The 15,271-nt window shown below is 34.2% G+C and overlaps 1 protein-coding gene across 4 annotated transcripts; it reads left to right on the top strand.

The window, feature by feature from the left end:
• The first annotated feature begins 3,334 nt into the window (after positions 1-3,334).
• Positions 3,335-13,342, top strand: LOC131060808 (autophagy-related protein 8C-like). 4 transcript variants are annotated; one of them, XM_057994222.2, is made up of 6 exons: positions 3,335-3,486; positions 4,697-4,789; positions 9,224-9,279; positions 9,472-9,524; positions 12,489-12,607; positions 12,980-13,342. In XM_057994222.2, exons 2-6 carry the CDS (start codon positions 4,753-4,755, stop codon positions 13,066-13,068), a joined length of 354 nt encoding a protein of 117 aa, XP_057850205.1. In that variant the 5' UTR covers positions 3,335-3,486; positions 4,697-4,752; the 3' UTR covers positions 13,069-13,342. The 4 variants fall into 4 exon arrangements, with proteins under 4 accessions (XP_057850205.1, XP_057850208.1, XP_057850206.1 ...); XM_057994225.2 differs by having other exon boundaries at positions 3,382-3,486; positions 4,694-4,789; XM_057994223.2 differs by lacking the exon at positions 3,335-3,486 and adding an exon at positions 4,429-4,579.
• Positions 13,343-15,271: the final 1,929 nt, after the last annotated feature.

The following is a 15,271-nucleotide window of genomic DNA, read 5'->3' as shown; positions in this document are numbered from 1 at the left end:
TGATTAGGAATACTATGGATGACTAGGATATTATTATTAGAAAGATTAGGGATTATTGGGATATGCTAGATGATTAGGATGAGATTAATTTCAAGCAAGATCAAGGGTGTATGAGTGCATATAAAAGGATTACCAATTAAACCTTTGAAAGGGGATGTTTGAAGGGGACACAAATACATTGAAGGGGACATGAATACATTGAAGGGGTTGCTACTTGGAAGGGCCCAAACTCTTCACAACCAACATGAGATGAGTTTCAAGAAAGGATAGGGTAATATGTCACATAAATATATAAAATAAATGAAATAACACATATTATCTTGTCTTTTACCTTCTAATCTCACATATTGAGCTAAAGTAGAGACACCCTTCTCCACTTGATTTTCTCCTTTAAATTATTGTTGATAGGAGGAATGCGGTTGCTTAAAACACCAACATGATTTTGATATTATGATAGATTGGATAGAAAATGGACACTGTGTAGCTAGGAAGAAGTTAAATGATAAAAATGAGACTAAATGCCTTAATTTATACATTTTTGATGAGGAGAATCAATGGCTAAGATTCAATGTTAAATGGATGGATAGGATGGATTGAGAGAGATGGCATGGATTGGAGGCTTATCCTTGTGACAAGTGTCACAAGGAGAATGGATATGTAAGAGCTAGGTATGATCACACATGTGTGAGCACACCTAGGAAAGCTCATGAAAGAGACACATCTATGACATGTGTAAGAGGTAGGGTGACAACGATGTGGCCTTTGCATGCTCACACATGTGTGTGCAAGAGAAGGGTAGGGTCACTTGTCACATGATGGTGAGTTTAGATCTTGATCCACATAGATGGATTCAATGGCTAAGATTTAATGGACAAAGATTTAGGTTAAGGTGGATTTAAATAATATAGAGTATGGTAATGAAGGTTATTAGCCCAAATATATTAGTTATGTATTAATTAATTGATTCAATTAGAGGATATGTGGGATAAGGTTTATAATTATTTAAATAAATGAAAATTTATCTAATTAAAGTTTAAGGGTAAAGACAAAAGATAAATAAAATAAATAATAAATATTTATTTAATTGGCTAGAATGGGATAAAGTCAAGTTTGCTTAGATGTGGACAAATTTAGGTGTCTATGAATACATCAAGTCCTCACGTGGAAATTAACATAGTATCTTGTACACATCTCAATGCAAACCATACCACAATCAACATGTTGAGAACACCATCTTGAACATATGGGTGGTACATACACCACGGATCATAAAAGCACCATATACACATGGAAGCAGAGCATAGAATATTCACTTAAGGAGCAAAACACAACCACAACCTATGTATCCTTGGATACATAATCAAACTAATGCCGAGGTCAACACCTTCCCAAATTGTAGACATGGAGGGTATTACACCCTTCTTGTTCTCATGTTTCGATGAGATGAGTTATGCCTCTACCTCTTACAATAGGCCCTAACTTAGGTCCCCACCTATAGAGGTATCTTCTAAAATTCTAAGATACTAAATTTAGATATACTTAAGGGGGATTTGATTGATATTTGTTTTGGTGTAAAAGACATAAAGATGAGTCCTTATTTATCCCCAATTGTTGTTCTACATTCCTTGTTATTCTAGAATAATTCACTCTTTTTTTGTTGCCCTTTTATTGAACTAACTCACCACGAGACCCTAGGGAGGCGAGAATAGCTTTACCATTGTACAACCACAACCTTTTACCATCATCCCTTGCAACCATTATTTTAGCCCTTACTCAAAAGCCTCCTTTTTCTTTAGTCAATGCTTGTATTCCTTGTTTACCATGACTACTTTAATAGGTCTATCATTTTAATCACATAACTTTTGAAGCCTCCTTTCTTGCCATTTTTGTCCTTGCTATTGAAACTTGTCTCTCAAGAAGTCACTTGTGAGATTAAAAGTGCTTTCATTTTGTGGCAATTTCTTACTCTTCTATTGATAATATTTTTTACCCTTTCATGAACCTTTCTTTGCACTCTCTTTCTTGTGCTCTAGTTGCAATTGCACTTGCCACCTCTTGCATAACCGTTGATCCTCTAAACACTTGTGTCCATGTTTTGATCTTATTTGATATGTATTGTTTGTTACTTTTATTTATCCCATTTCTCAAGACTATTTGCTTGTTGATATGCTTGTGTTTCATTTTGTCTTATTTTTTGTTGAATCTTTCATGCTTTACAAGCTACATTTATGTTGTGCCATTCATGTTTCCCTACATTTAGTGCTTCTTGTAATATTTCTACTTGTTCCCTTAATATTTTATTGCCTTCCACTAAAGACCGATTGTGTTTACTAACCTTGTGGAGCTTGTACTTCCTTTCCTACTCCCTAGACCTCCATTCCCTCTATCCTAGTTTTGACATTCATCGATTCTTGCACATAATTATTTGATGACCAAGTGAGAGGAGTGGATATGGGGCTATAGATTTTTGTTTCAACTCCCCCTTTACTAACCCTAGTATATTTTAGGCCAAAGTTGTGATACTTCCTTGTTTAACTATGCTTTTAACCATTGCTTGTGTGCAACATTTCTTTCTTTCTTTTTGGGACTATTTTCACCTTGCTATATATTTCAAGATTCCTAATATTGTTTTACATTCACCCATATCCATGTCTCGCTTTTACCCACTAATACAATTTTTACTTGCCCTAAATGGTTTGTTTCCACAATATTGGTAGTTTTAATCCCATCTTTCATTTTGTAAATAATTTTTTTGTCATTATATTGATTAATACAAGTTTTGAAAGAACAAAACAAGTCATCGAGAATATAGAACTTATCTTTGAGCTTTCAAGACCACACCACTTATCTTTTGACTACTTTAACTAAACTCACACAAATCTACTTTAAACACAAACATCTCAATGATATCAATTTTTCTTCAAAATAAACTCAATAAAAATAAAAATAAATGAATTATACATTGTATATCACTAGAATTGTCCATACTACAAATCATACAATCAACTTTGAATTTCATCTCCCATTAACTTTGACCAAAAAAAAAAAAAAAAAAGAGATGAATTTAAATACCTATTATTTCTAATTAACCCTAAAGTCTAAAGAACCGAAATGTAAATATATCCTTTTATATCACTACAATATTCCATAGTACAAATCACACAATCAACTTTGATTTTCATCTCCCATTAACCTTGGCAAAAGAAGGGAGATGAATTTAACTACCTACTATTCCTAATTAACCCGAAAGTCTAACGGGCCCAAATGTAGATGTGTCCTCCCCTTTCATATCACCGACGCCATTCTATTTTTGCAGGCAAGAGAAGGGAGATGAATTTAAATGCCTACTATTCCTAATTAACCGTAAAGTCAAGCGGGCCCAAATATCACCGACGTCATTCTATTCTCGCTATAAATTATGGTTGAAGCCTAAATTTGTTTTGCGATGAAGCTACTCTCGCTCTGCCTGCATCGGATAACACTCAAGTAAGTGAACGCCTGCCTTTCTCGGTAGACTCTAAGGTCGATTTAGGGGTTTGGCTCGGTGAAGAATTGGTATCAGTTTCAGCTTTTCTCAGGGATATACTTCTTAATTGTTTTTGGGCACCGAATTTGTGGTAACAGCTGTAGCTGAACATCTGAACGACCTCTTTATAAACCATAAACTGTAGGATTTTTGCAAATCAATTGATGGCGTTGCACGCCATTGCTATGTATTTTCAGTATCCTGTATGTAGTTATTTCATCATCATTCATAAAAAATCTGTCTTGCATTTATTTTGTTAATAGATAAGTACCTTATACACAGTTTTATACCTTAGGTTTCACTGGGTTATTGGTTGTTTTCTTTACTTGTTTATGTCTTAGAATCAGCGAACGTCATGATGCCAGGTCACGTTTTTTGGAATTTATGTGTAAAATAAAGTTTCTAGGTCCTGTTTTGCTATGGAGCTGGTGACAAGGTTAAAACCAAGGGGTACGAAAATTTAGTAATACATGAGAATGGAAAGAAATTATTGTTGGCTTCCACAAAGCCAAATCCCATATAATACTAAAATGACCTCTGGATTGGCTGTAGCCTAATAAATAACCGTCACCTTTTAGTTTCATATAGATTGTTTTCTTGTATATTTTGACTATGTAATGGGTAATACATCTTTATTCTTTCTTAAAGAGTTATGGGTTAACTATTTAATTCAATTATGCGCAATAAGGATATGCTAAATATATTTGCTTAACAGAAAATTTAATGCTGGATTACATGAGAAGGTGGAAAATCGTTTCACCTGCATATGAGTTGTGTGTTTTGCCCATTCTGAATTGAATTTTTTTGTTTTTTGTTTTCCAGAACTGTTGCATAATAGACATATTCCTCTAGTTTTTCATCTTTTTTAATGAAGGTTAAAGTTGGTTTATAATAGGACAGCATAGGTGGTTCTTGCGAGTCTGGCATTTTCAGCACAGTTTTGTACCTATTTGTCTCTTGACATGTGTTCTACTATCAACTGTATCTGACGAAGTCAATAGCGAACTTGTATTCTCCAGCAAGAGTCTGTTCTTTGAGGCAAATAGCTAACTTGTAATTCTTCAGCACGAGATCTTAATTATGCAAATACCGATTTTATCTATGCATGTTTGTCCGTGCTTTTTAAATCTGTTTTCTCTTTCCTTATAATATTTCTCCATTCGTTAGCAGGAGAAATTGGTTGCTGCTGAGTAGAGGAAGTTACATTCTATCTAAGGTGCTTCACAATGGCCAAGAATACTTTCAAGAAGGAACAACCATTTGGTATGCAAGTTTCTGTACACCAAAAGTGCCCATTTTGAAAGAATATAGAAAATAAAGCGAATTACAAATCTTTTTATTTTTATTCCTTTACATGCTTTGTGTTATTGTGGGACCAGTTGTAATGCCCCCGTAGGTATATACCTGAAATTTGCACAAAATAACAATAGCGATAACATGATTTTTTTTCAATAGTACTTTCTACGTATTAGTCATTGTATCAAGGAAGTTAAATTTAGCATTAAAACAATAGCAATGAAGATTCTCATTTACAGACAGGCCTCAACCCTATTAGATATTTGAGGGAAAAAACACCATATGATGCCGGAAGACTATCCACCTCAATAGTACTTTCTACATATTAGTCATTGCATCAAGGAAGTTAATTATTTAGCATTAAAACAATAGCAATGAAGATTCTCATTTACAGACAGGCCTCAACCCTATTAGAAATCTGAGGGAAGAAACACCATAGGATGCCGGAATAGTATCCACCTCAATTAAGCCCATGAACGTTGAACAAGTTACCGACTCAATGGGTGCCCACAAGTAACCAACCTAATGAGTGTCCACCTAATGGGTAGTTGTTCGCATTCCCACATTCCTTGTATTTCCCTTTGCTGATTCTAATAAGATTGCTTTCTTAAAATCAATACACAGTTATTTATGAAGTAAGTAATTCAAGCAATTCATCTAGACATATTAGATTCCACATATGACATACCGAATAGTTTTGAAATATGAATATGTAGGTTATGTCTTACTGCTGTGTATATATATATGATTTTTTTATTATAGATCCAGTTTCTTTCCATTAGATGTTTCATTATGGATACCTTTTTGAATTTAGACTCAGATTTCAGAATTTATTAACTTTTCTTATTCTACTCTTAGTTTCCTTACTTTCTGCTTATTCCTCTTAATCCATTGATCCTTTCTAGATGTCCTCCTTAAATGAATTGTTCCTCCTTTTATGTCTTTAATTTATGATGGAGTCGCACCTCTTCATCCCACTATTTCTTTTTCAAGAATCACACCTCTTCACGTTATGCTAACCGCTGCCAAGAGACACTCTTGTTCTGTTTTAGTTGAATCTTTTGACGAATTGCTGCTTATTAAATTATTATTTGTTCTCTGAAGGAGCCGCTGCCCATGTTAATGACATTATATAACTTTCTTACCATCGGTGCCTAATAATTCATCTCAGTCGGCCTCCATAAGCAAATCACTGTTATAATTATAGGTTAGCCTAAGTCAGCCTCTACTATTATATTTATCCTTGGTCGGAATAATTGTATCTTCTTAAACTAGTCGGCCTTCTTCCATTAGTCTAGTCGGCCTCCCATATGCCTTCTTCCATTAGTCTAGTCGGCCTCCCATATGCTATCATCGAAGTTTAAATAAAGGCTTGGATTAGATTTACTTCAGGCTGTGGATTGTCTTGTAAGGCCAGAGTTCTGGTGGTGCATGGCACCAGTCCTTTAAAACTATTGATTGACAAAATCAGACTTTTGTAAACTGAGTATTTTCTTAGTATTATTGTATTGCACGGTTTACATTGCATTCAAGTTTAAAGAGGCACAATTTTTGATATTGAACTGTTGCTACCCTGAATATCATCAGGGAACCAGAATAGACATTTTTGATGAATGTTAATGAGCAACACCTTACCTATTGGGGATATCAAAAGAAATGAAAATCATAAAGAAAAACAAGGTTAATCGGTTCTTTCTAGTATAAAGTACATTTTTTATTTAATATTAAATTGAACATTCAAATATGAATCCATGAATATATTGTGTAAATATTATGTGATACCAGTCAATGGGGTTGAGCTCAATTGGTGAAAGAATTGGGTTCTCATTGTGGAGACCCAAATTCAAATCCTCAAAGAGACAATCTAAGGTGGATTTCCAAGTGGTATCTCTTTGACTTCCATTGTGGTTTTCTAATGTAAACTTCTAAGATTTAATTTAATGGTAACATCTAAGTGAGCATGAGTCTTGTGGTCACTGCCTCTAAGTGTGTTGGCTGCTCAGGTGTGGTTGCTGCCTTTTAGTTTGTGGTTGGCCGCCTAGGTGTGGTCGCTGCCTCATAGTGTTTGGTTGGTCGCTCAGGTGTGGTCACCACCTCTTCCCGAGTGGCTGGTCACCCAAGTGTGATTGCCACCTATAAGTGTGTGGTTGGCTGTCCTGTTGTGGTCATCGCATTTTAGTCTATGGTTGGCCATGTGCCCATGTTTGATTAATATGTAAGTGTCTATTGATATATATGTTAGAATAGAGGGGAGGAGGTTTCCCTATGTAGTCCCCACTGGTCTGGGTCTGCCTAAAAATCCCAGACATGCCATTAAAACAATGTATTATGTTATACCATGAAGTTTAAATTGATAACTATGCATGCATATCGTATATTTACTTATATGTGCAGAAATTAATTAAAATTTGCTACTAAAATATTTAGTGTCAGAAGTTTGGATTAATTGGCATCTATTCTAATTTTTTTTACTTCATTTCATAAAAGCAAACTATAATTTGTATACAAAGTTGTTCATTATGCCTGGATACTCTTGTAAATTGCCATATTTGAGTAAATTGGTCTTAAACAAGGTTATATCTAGAAAGTTCAACCAAAATATGGTAGATGGATTATACAGTTTGATCAAAGACCACCACATTGTCTAACACACCATTTATGTATGACATGCTATTGCGATTGTGACGTTCAAAGTATTTCCACCAGCTGCTGCTGCATGAGTGGAAAGTTTGAGAGAGGTAAATAATAAGAAACAGAAGTGAGAGAGCACTAGACATTGCTTCCCTGTGTGAACTGAGGTTTGGAGCCCTTTCAGCCTTGCCTTCAGTGGATTCCCAGTTTGTGACTCAATCCCCATATGACATTAAAACTCTCATTACTCTTTCTTCAACCTTTGTTATGTGTTTCTAGAATCTATATTCAGGTGCAGTAGGTCCCAGCTCCATTTCCTTAAGCTGTCGTATTAATCATTGGTACTCTTCAGACTGGCATTTTCACCTTTTTGCTACACTTGTAAATTGCCATGTTTGAGTAAATTTGTTTTCAAACTAGTTTCTGTGTAGAAATATCAACAAAAATATGGTAGATGGATTATACAGTTTGATTAAAGACAATCACGTTTTCTAGCCCACCATCAGCATGTGCTATTGTGATTGTGATGTTCAAAGTATTTCTACCAGCTGCTGCTGCATGAATGGAAAGTTTGAGAAAGGTAAATAAAAATGGAACAGAAGGGAAAGAACACTAGATATTTGCTTCTGTGGGAACTGAGGTTTGGGGCCCTTTCAGCTTCGCATTCATTGAATTAATAGTTTGTAACTCACCAAATGATGATAAAAACCTCTTTACTATTTCTTCAACCTTGTTATGTGTTTCTAGAGCCTATGATCAAATGCAAAAGGTCTCAGTTCCATTTCTTTAAGCTGTTCCAGTAACTCTTGGTACTCTTCAGTCAACAGATGATGTTAAAACCTCTTTACTATTTCTTCAACCTTTTTTAAGGGTTTCTAGAGCCTATGATCAGATGCAATAGGTATCAGTTCCATTTCTTTAAGCATTTCTATTGATTCCTTGTACCCTTCAGATTGGCAATTTTTACCTTTTTGTTACCTTGTCTCAGAAATATTACCTTTCTGTTTATGCCATAGAGGATTGTCTTCCCTCTTCAAACTTGCCAGATAGGTGTACTAAAGTCTCTTCTTTGGTTGGGGTGTGATCGTTCGGTATTGTACACAAAGCAATCTACCAAATTTCAGGAAACAATAAGCGAGAAGATACTGACCTATTATTATTGGGAATAGATTTGGTGTCACAATTATAGTACCATAGCTTGCTAGTTGATTCCACCTGCATATCATTATGTTAGTCACATGATGACTGATTTTACTTTCATGGGGTTTTTTACTTTAAGCTCCTTCTACATGCTTACCTGGGTTGTTTGTGCCAAAGTCCAAAACTCATCTCTACTGACAAACTAATACATTAAACATGGATACATACATAACAATGGACACAATTATTTTACAATGCTTCACAGTTCTATATGTAGACCAGTTGTTTTCATCTGGCAATAGTTTCTTGCAGGCATTACTCAGATTAATTGGACATTTGTATAATTTTGTTTTGTTGGAATACTCTCTTGTAATTTTCAGAATATATGGTTTTGTATTAGAATGTACTTTGTTTCAAATTCAATAAGATGTTACAAGGTTTTTTATTAAGATCAATATCTTTTTGAAAATACCCACTGCTTGGGCATGGAATTATTACCTTTTACTATCCTTATTTTTAATTTCTATGAAGCTCTCATTCTTTTCTTATCCTCAACACTTGGGCATCAGTTGTCGTTGTTAATTTTTTGTTAGCAAGCATGACTAATACATTGACAATTTTTTGCAATAGAGAAGAGGCAAGCTGAGGCTGCAAGGATACGTGAAAAGTACAGTGATAGGATACCTGTAAGATCATGAAGTTAATCTCGGAATAAATCACAATATGCTTTTAGATCTTTAAATGTCTTTCTGTCGTTCTTTCAATGAACAGTAAAACAATTTTAATACTTTAGCTGATAATAACCCATCTGTGTACACGCATAAAGAAATAGCATTGCTATCCTGAGTTTTCTTGCTGGCTTTTTTATTAACATGCAGGTTATAGTTGAGAAGGCAGAGAAAAGTGACTTACCTGACATTGACACAAAAAAGTAAGCTCTCTGTGTCAAAAATGCATATCAAACATTTTAAGGGACATATATGTTCATAATTTTTTGTATTAAACATGTTTTGATGCATTGACATACATTTTACTGCATTCAGTATTGCCATAATTTTAACTTATGCTGTTTAAGGTGGTCCTCATATTTGAGCAGGCACCTGCACAGGTGTAAAGTATGAATGGCACAGACGTGTATCAGTGAGAATGACTAGTTAAATTAGGGGCAATCTCTCAAACTGAATAAGATGTCACTATGTATGGGCTGATTAAAATATAGTATTATTCTCTATTTGTTCAAGTTTTTTTGTTATTTCATAGGATAAGAGCTAAGAGCAAACATGCAATAGTTAATATGTGTTTTATATTAGTTTATTATAGTCTCAGTTCAGATTGAATTTTGTAGCTATTCTTGCTCAGATGGCTCAAAAGAGGTGTTCAAAGCTGTTAATTTTTGAAATTAGCAATTGAAAGTTGAAACCATACTTGGTGATGAAAACACTGTAGTAGATTTGAAGATGCCAGTCTTTTGGGAAATGCTTATGCCACATTTCTAATATGTATCTAGTCATTTTGCACCCATTACTATATTCTCAGCATGAAATCATCTTGGTCCTTCACATTCAAGATAATCAAATGTAGCATGTGATATTAGAAATGAACACTTGTCTTATATAATTTTTCCCTCCAAAGTTTACCCATATAGAGAAATGATACAGCAAAGTTTTTCAGGTTTAGATGTCTATCAGATAACCCAAGCGCTCAAATTGGCTGAAACAACCGTAACACTGTTTATTCTATGCCATATGCCTAATATCTCATGCTTATTTTGTTCCGGTCATAAGTCAATCATTGGCAACATTAATCATAATTCCTCTGTAATCAACAAGTGAGACAACTTCCTTTAACATGATTAGCAAGTGCCTGAATTTGAATTATGCTATCTGATTGTAGCCCACATTCTTGCAGTATGCTGACCATGACCCTAAAACATAGGAAGTGATTGTGATTTTTTATTTAAACTTAGAATTAGGAAATTCAAAAGATATTTGAGACCACAAAAAAATGCTCTAGGCAGTTTCAAATTCATCCATTAGACAGTTGCACACATATACAGAATATTCTGAAAAGAAACATATCACATTTGCCCCCACCAATAGAATCTGCTACTTACTGATATTTTTTTCATTTTATATAGGCCACTTGAAAGCTGTCTTAGTATAACTAAAGAACCTTCTGCCTAAATCTGCAGGTAAAGGAGGCAGACAAGAGAGATAATATGTCTTAGTATAACTAAAGAACTTTCTGCATAAATTTGCAGGTAAAGGAGGCAGACAAGAGAGAGAATATAAGTGTCTTCTAGGAAGATGTTAACCCTTGCAAATGCTAGAAACTGAGAACGGGACTTTGAGATGATTCTGAATACTATTTTTGACAAAATCATGTCTCAGAAATTTATTACCATTCTTCATGCTTTAGAAATAAAGACCTGCGGAAGAAATATTGCCCTTGTAAATGTTAGAAAATGAGATGAGGATCTAAAGATGATTCTGAATGCTTTTTTTGACAATTTTGTCTGAGAAAATTATCACCATACTTAAATTTTTAGAAAGAAAGACCTCTCCCTGCTGAAGTCTCCCTGCTGAAGAAATATTGTTTAATTGGATGATATGAAAAGCATGCTTTTGGAATATATTATGATTAAGAGGGTTGAACTAAAATAATTCATAATACATTTTGGAGCAATGTAAAATTGAGTTATATTGTTGTTGAAAGTGGTATTTGCTTATGTTAGAATGCAATTATTTTTATTTTTTGATTATCCTGCTTTTAGTTGAATAGTGCATGCAAAACCGTTGTGATTCTGAGAGTGTACATAATTAACATTCAGGTATTTATCAAGCACAAACACCCAGTAAAATGATATGCATAAGAATTTGAATAGATTGCATCATCTGCTTCCTAATTATATTTTGCATATGCACAATATGCATCATATGATGATTTTTACCCTAGCTAAAATCGGGTTACAACGACCACTCTGATTACATCTCTGTAATTGATCCTTTACATTTGATAAATCAATTATGTGCTCAAATCTTTGGAAAGCATGGTAAGTCGCTAACCAAAGTTGAGGTTAGTCCTTATATGCGTTCAGACTTCCTTGAGAAGCCTCTAGTCAATCTGGTTGGCTATAAAGTCTTCCAGTCCCTTCTAATCTCTGTTTCAATACAGGGTCTCTACGTTCATAATTTCTTTTCTGGAATGAATTTTCCTCTCAGTGTAAAGTTTCCTTGAGACTACATTTCATTTAGTCTGTTATACTCCCAACCTTGAAGTTGAATATCCATAATGGGTGGGAGAGTAAGCATACTTGCTAATCATTTTAATTGTAATGGTCAGATTTTGGAATTCACCAACAAAATCAATGTTAAAGTGAGCAGGTTAACTCTTTTAGTTTTGTTTGTCTAATTTTTAATTGTTTTCATCTGAGTTCTCTTTACTATTTATGCTTTGATATCCATTATGGTTTGGGCAGTAAGCATATCTTCTAATCATTTTAATAGTAACGGTCAGATTTTGGAATTCACTTACAAAAATTAATGTTTGAAGCTGTTCTCTAATATGATAAAATTCAATTCACATCGTCAAATCAGCTACTTAATTAAAGTGGGCAAATTAACTCTTTTAGTTTTCTGTCTAATTTTTCATTTGTTTTCATTTGAGTTCTCTTTATCCTTTGTGCTTTGTTCTTTTCCTAATGCAGTGATTCCCTTTTTTTTTAATTACAGTTATAAACTTTTCTGTGGTTTTTGGCCAAGTCATTGGTTTCTCAATGTTGTCTTTTAGGCATCAACATGTAAATATTGCATAGCACTTTGAGGTTGATGTAACGCAAAAGCAAACATATTTATATCTTTGACTTTTACCTAATCTATTGTTGTTTTTTTTTCAGATTTTTGGTGCCAGGAGGTCTTACTGTGGGGCAATTTGTGTATGTGATACGGAAGAGGATAAAGTTGAGTGCAGAAAAAGCATTGTTTATTTTTTTGAATAATGTGCTGCCACCAACTGGTAAGATTGAACCAAAGTGTTTGTATCTAGAGACTTACAAGTATCGCAGAAGCACTTAATTCTTTTGCCACTACATATTTAAAAATATCATGTTTGATTGGGTTTATTATGTATCACCCTTTATTGCACATAAGAACCATGCAAACATGACTACATGTGATGACATCTACAAAATATTGGCAGCCAATATCACAGATAACACTATTTTGGAAGGCTCATATTAAATTATGTTTGCGGTGATTACAGAAGCACTGGCTTCTGGCTATTCTGGTTGCTGTTTCAATTGACGTAGTAATGATGCTTAAATGGATTTACCTTTGTCCAATTTTCTAACTTTCTAATTATATCTATTGTGTATTTGTTGGAGGGCAGGGGCTTTGATGTCTGCAGTTTATGAGGACCACAAGGATGAAGATGGATTTCTTTATCTTACATACAATGGTGAAAATACATTTGGTTGAGGCTACGAGGCTTCCCTGGAGCTTTTGCATGGCAATTTGATCAGAATGGATATATAGTGGTCAATTAAGATAGATGGCTATAATTAAATCTCATTCAGTCTCCTTGATAAATGGATGGTGTATATAGTTGCAGTTAAAAATGAAGCTTCAAATGCTATGCATTATGAATATATACTCCGTAGAGCACGAAGATAGCTGTTAAATTTTGGATAATACCAAAAAAGATTTTGGAGGTTTAACTACAAAGTATTATAAAGATAGTTCTTATTGATTATACATGTTTACATGCAAATGTACCTCGACAGAGAAAGAGAACGCACAGTAGAAATTAGAATATCTGTGCTTTTCAAAACTAGTAATAGGGAGTGACTAATTAGCGTTGTATTAATAATTAGTCTATAAGATGTTTTGAATTAAGATCTGGCATGCTGATCCATAGTTTCCACCAAAACAAGTTGAATATTGTTCTACTATTCGGACATCCAAATGACACTGACAATTAGGAGGAATTAAAGAATTGTTCACAAAGAACTGAATTGTTGAAATAGAAAGAAGCAACATCAGCACAATATATTTATTCTGGAAATATTTCTACAAGGTGGAAAACTCAGTAAAACTCAGTAAAGGCAATCGCTTTTCTGCTGGAGTGTATTTCTCAAAGGGACAAGTATAGTTTGCATTTACAATCCCTATCAAGCCCTTCCTCAGCACTCTACGTTTAATTTTCTTCTTTTTGATTTAATAGATGATATCATACCAGTCTTCTCTTCTTTATATGTTTGTAAGGACTCTTGAACTGAATTGAAAGTGGAAGGATCGACAGTTCACTTTGCATTTCAATCGGTTTCGGTGGTGCCAAAACTGTCCAATTGGGTGAATTTGGGTTCTTTCCCAAGTGTCTTCCATTGTGGATAAGCTTTTTACTCCTACACTGTTGGTCCCACAAAAAACTTCTATTGGGATAATTTGTGAAATTCTTGTGTGTATCGGCTCAACAATTTCTGTTTTGCCGAAACTCTAATAGCTACAAGCTTTTGTGATGTAAAGGCATGCTTCAATGACTTACACATTGAGAAAAATATCATCAAGGTTCTTCCCGACATATAATAAGTGGTACAAAAATAAGCATGCTTATGACTTCTGTGTATTCTCCTTCAAACTTTGACGATTCAATTTTGTCCCTTAAAAATGTCTCGTGCTGACTTTTTCCAACCTCTTGTGATGCATACAATACACTATAATAGTTGTCATCTGCTGATCCTCTGTGTATTTGAAGTTCGTTTTAAAATGCTTTATGAAAGCTGTTACAAATGGTCCTTATTGCATTTATGTACAAAGAAGGTCAAACATATTACAATGTTTACAAAAATTTGAAATGTGTCATCTTATAAATACAGTATATATGCTACAGTTGTGACTAGGTTTTGCCACAATACAATATTGAAATCAAATACCGTTATGCACTAGGCTGCCCCTTGCTTTATCTTAGTGAAAAACATACATGTTTACATGGAGAGAAAATGTTTCTAAAAGTTTGAAATGTTGCTTATTTGCTTAAATTGTAAGAATGCATATAACCTCACGCAACTAGCTATCGGACTATCCCCGCTTTTTTCAATAAGTGGACATAAAAGTTTTATCATTGATGAGAATAATACGTAGGTTGAAATTAACCCGTAATTTCACACATTTTTGTTCATCGTATTCATCCATCATGAGTGCAACATATTGCTTGCTCAGTCAAGCGAAGCAAGAAATTTGGCAACTAGTCAATTGATAGGAAAAAGTTGAATGTTAACCAATCCAACTCTCAAATGATATATCCTTACCATCGAATGGTGGTGTAACATTAGGTCAGAGCTATTCTTTCTTCGAGCTTTTGTTGTTTTTGTGTGCCTCTTATCTATGCAGCTGCTCACTCTTGCTGTTTATATTCATTGGGTGGACCATTCAATTTATAATCATTTAGAAGCTTTACAAAGACAATATTAGAAGAATTTTAACCTTTCACGGTCTATCCTTGGATTGTGCGTGGTGTAGACGTCTTCTTAGAGGATTCACCAATTGTCATGCTTCTATATCCAAGTTTCTCAAGTTGTGGCCTTTCATTCATCATAATTAGTTAGAAGAATTTTTAACTTACACCTTTCATTCATCATAATTAGAAGAATTTTTAACTTCCACAGTCTATCCTTGGATTGTG

This window comes from Cryptomeria japonica, chromosome 10 (assembly GCF_030272615.1).
Source record: "Cryptomeria japonica chromosome 10, Sugi_1.0, whole genome shotgun sequence".
Lineage (NCBI taxonomy): Eukaryota > Viridiplantae > Streptophyta > Pinopsida > Cupressales > Cupressaceae > Cryptomeria > Cryptomeria japonica.
This window is presented reverse-complemented; position numbering and strand designations above follow the sequence as displayed.

What these genes read in the sequence shown, in the direction of transcription:
- LOC131060808 (XM_057994222.2), top strand. Translation starts at nt 4,753, where the DNA reads ATGGCCAAGAATACTTTCAAGAAGGAACAACCATTTG. An exon ending in CCTGACATTGACACAAAAAA is followed by an intron (nt 9,525 to 12,488) that starts GTAAGCTCTCTG and finishes TTTTTTTTTCAG; the next exon opens with ATTTTTGGTGCCAGGAGGTC. An exon ending in TAATGTGCTGCCACCAACTG is followed by an intron (nt 12,608 to 12,979) that starts GTAAGATTGAAC and finishes GTTGGAGGGCAG; the next exon opens with GGGCTTTGATGTCTGCAGTT.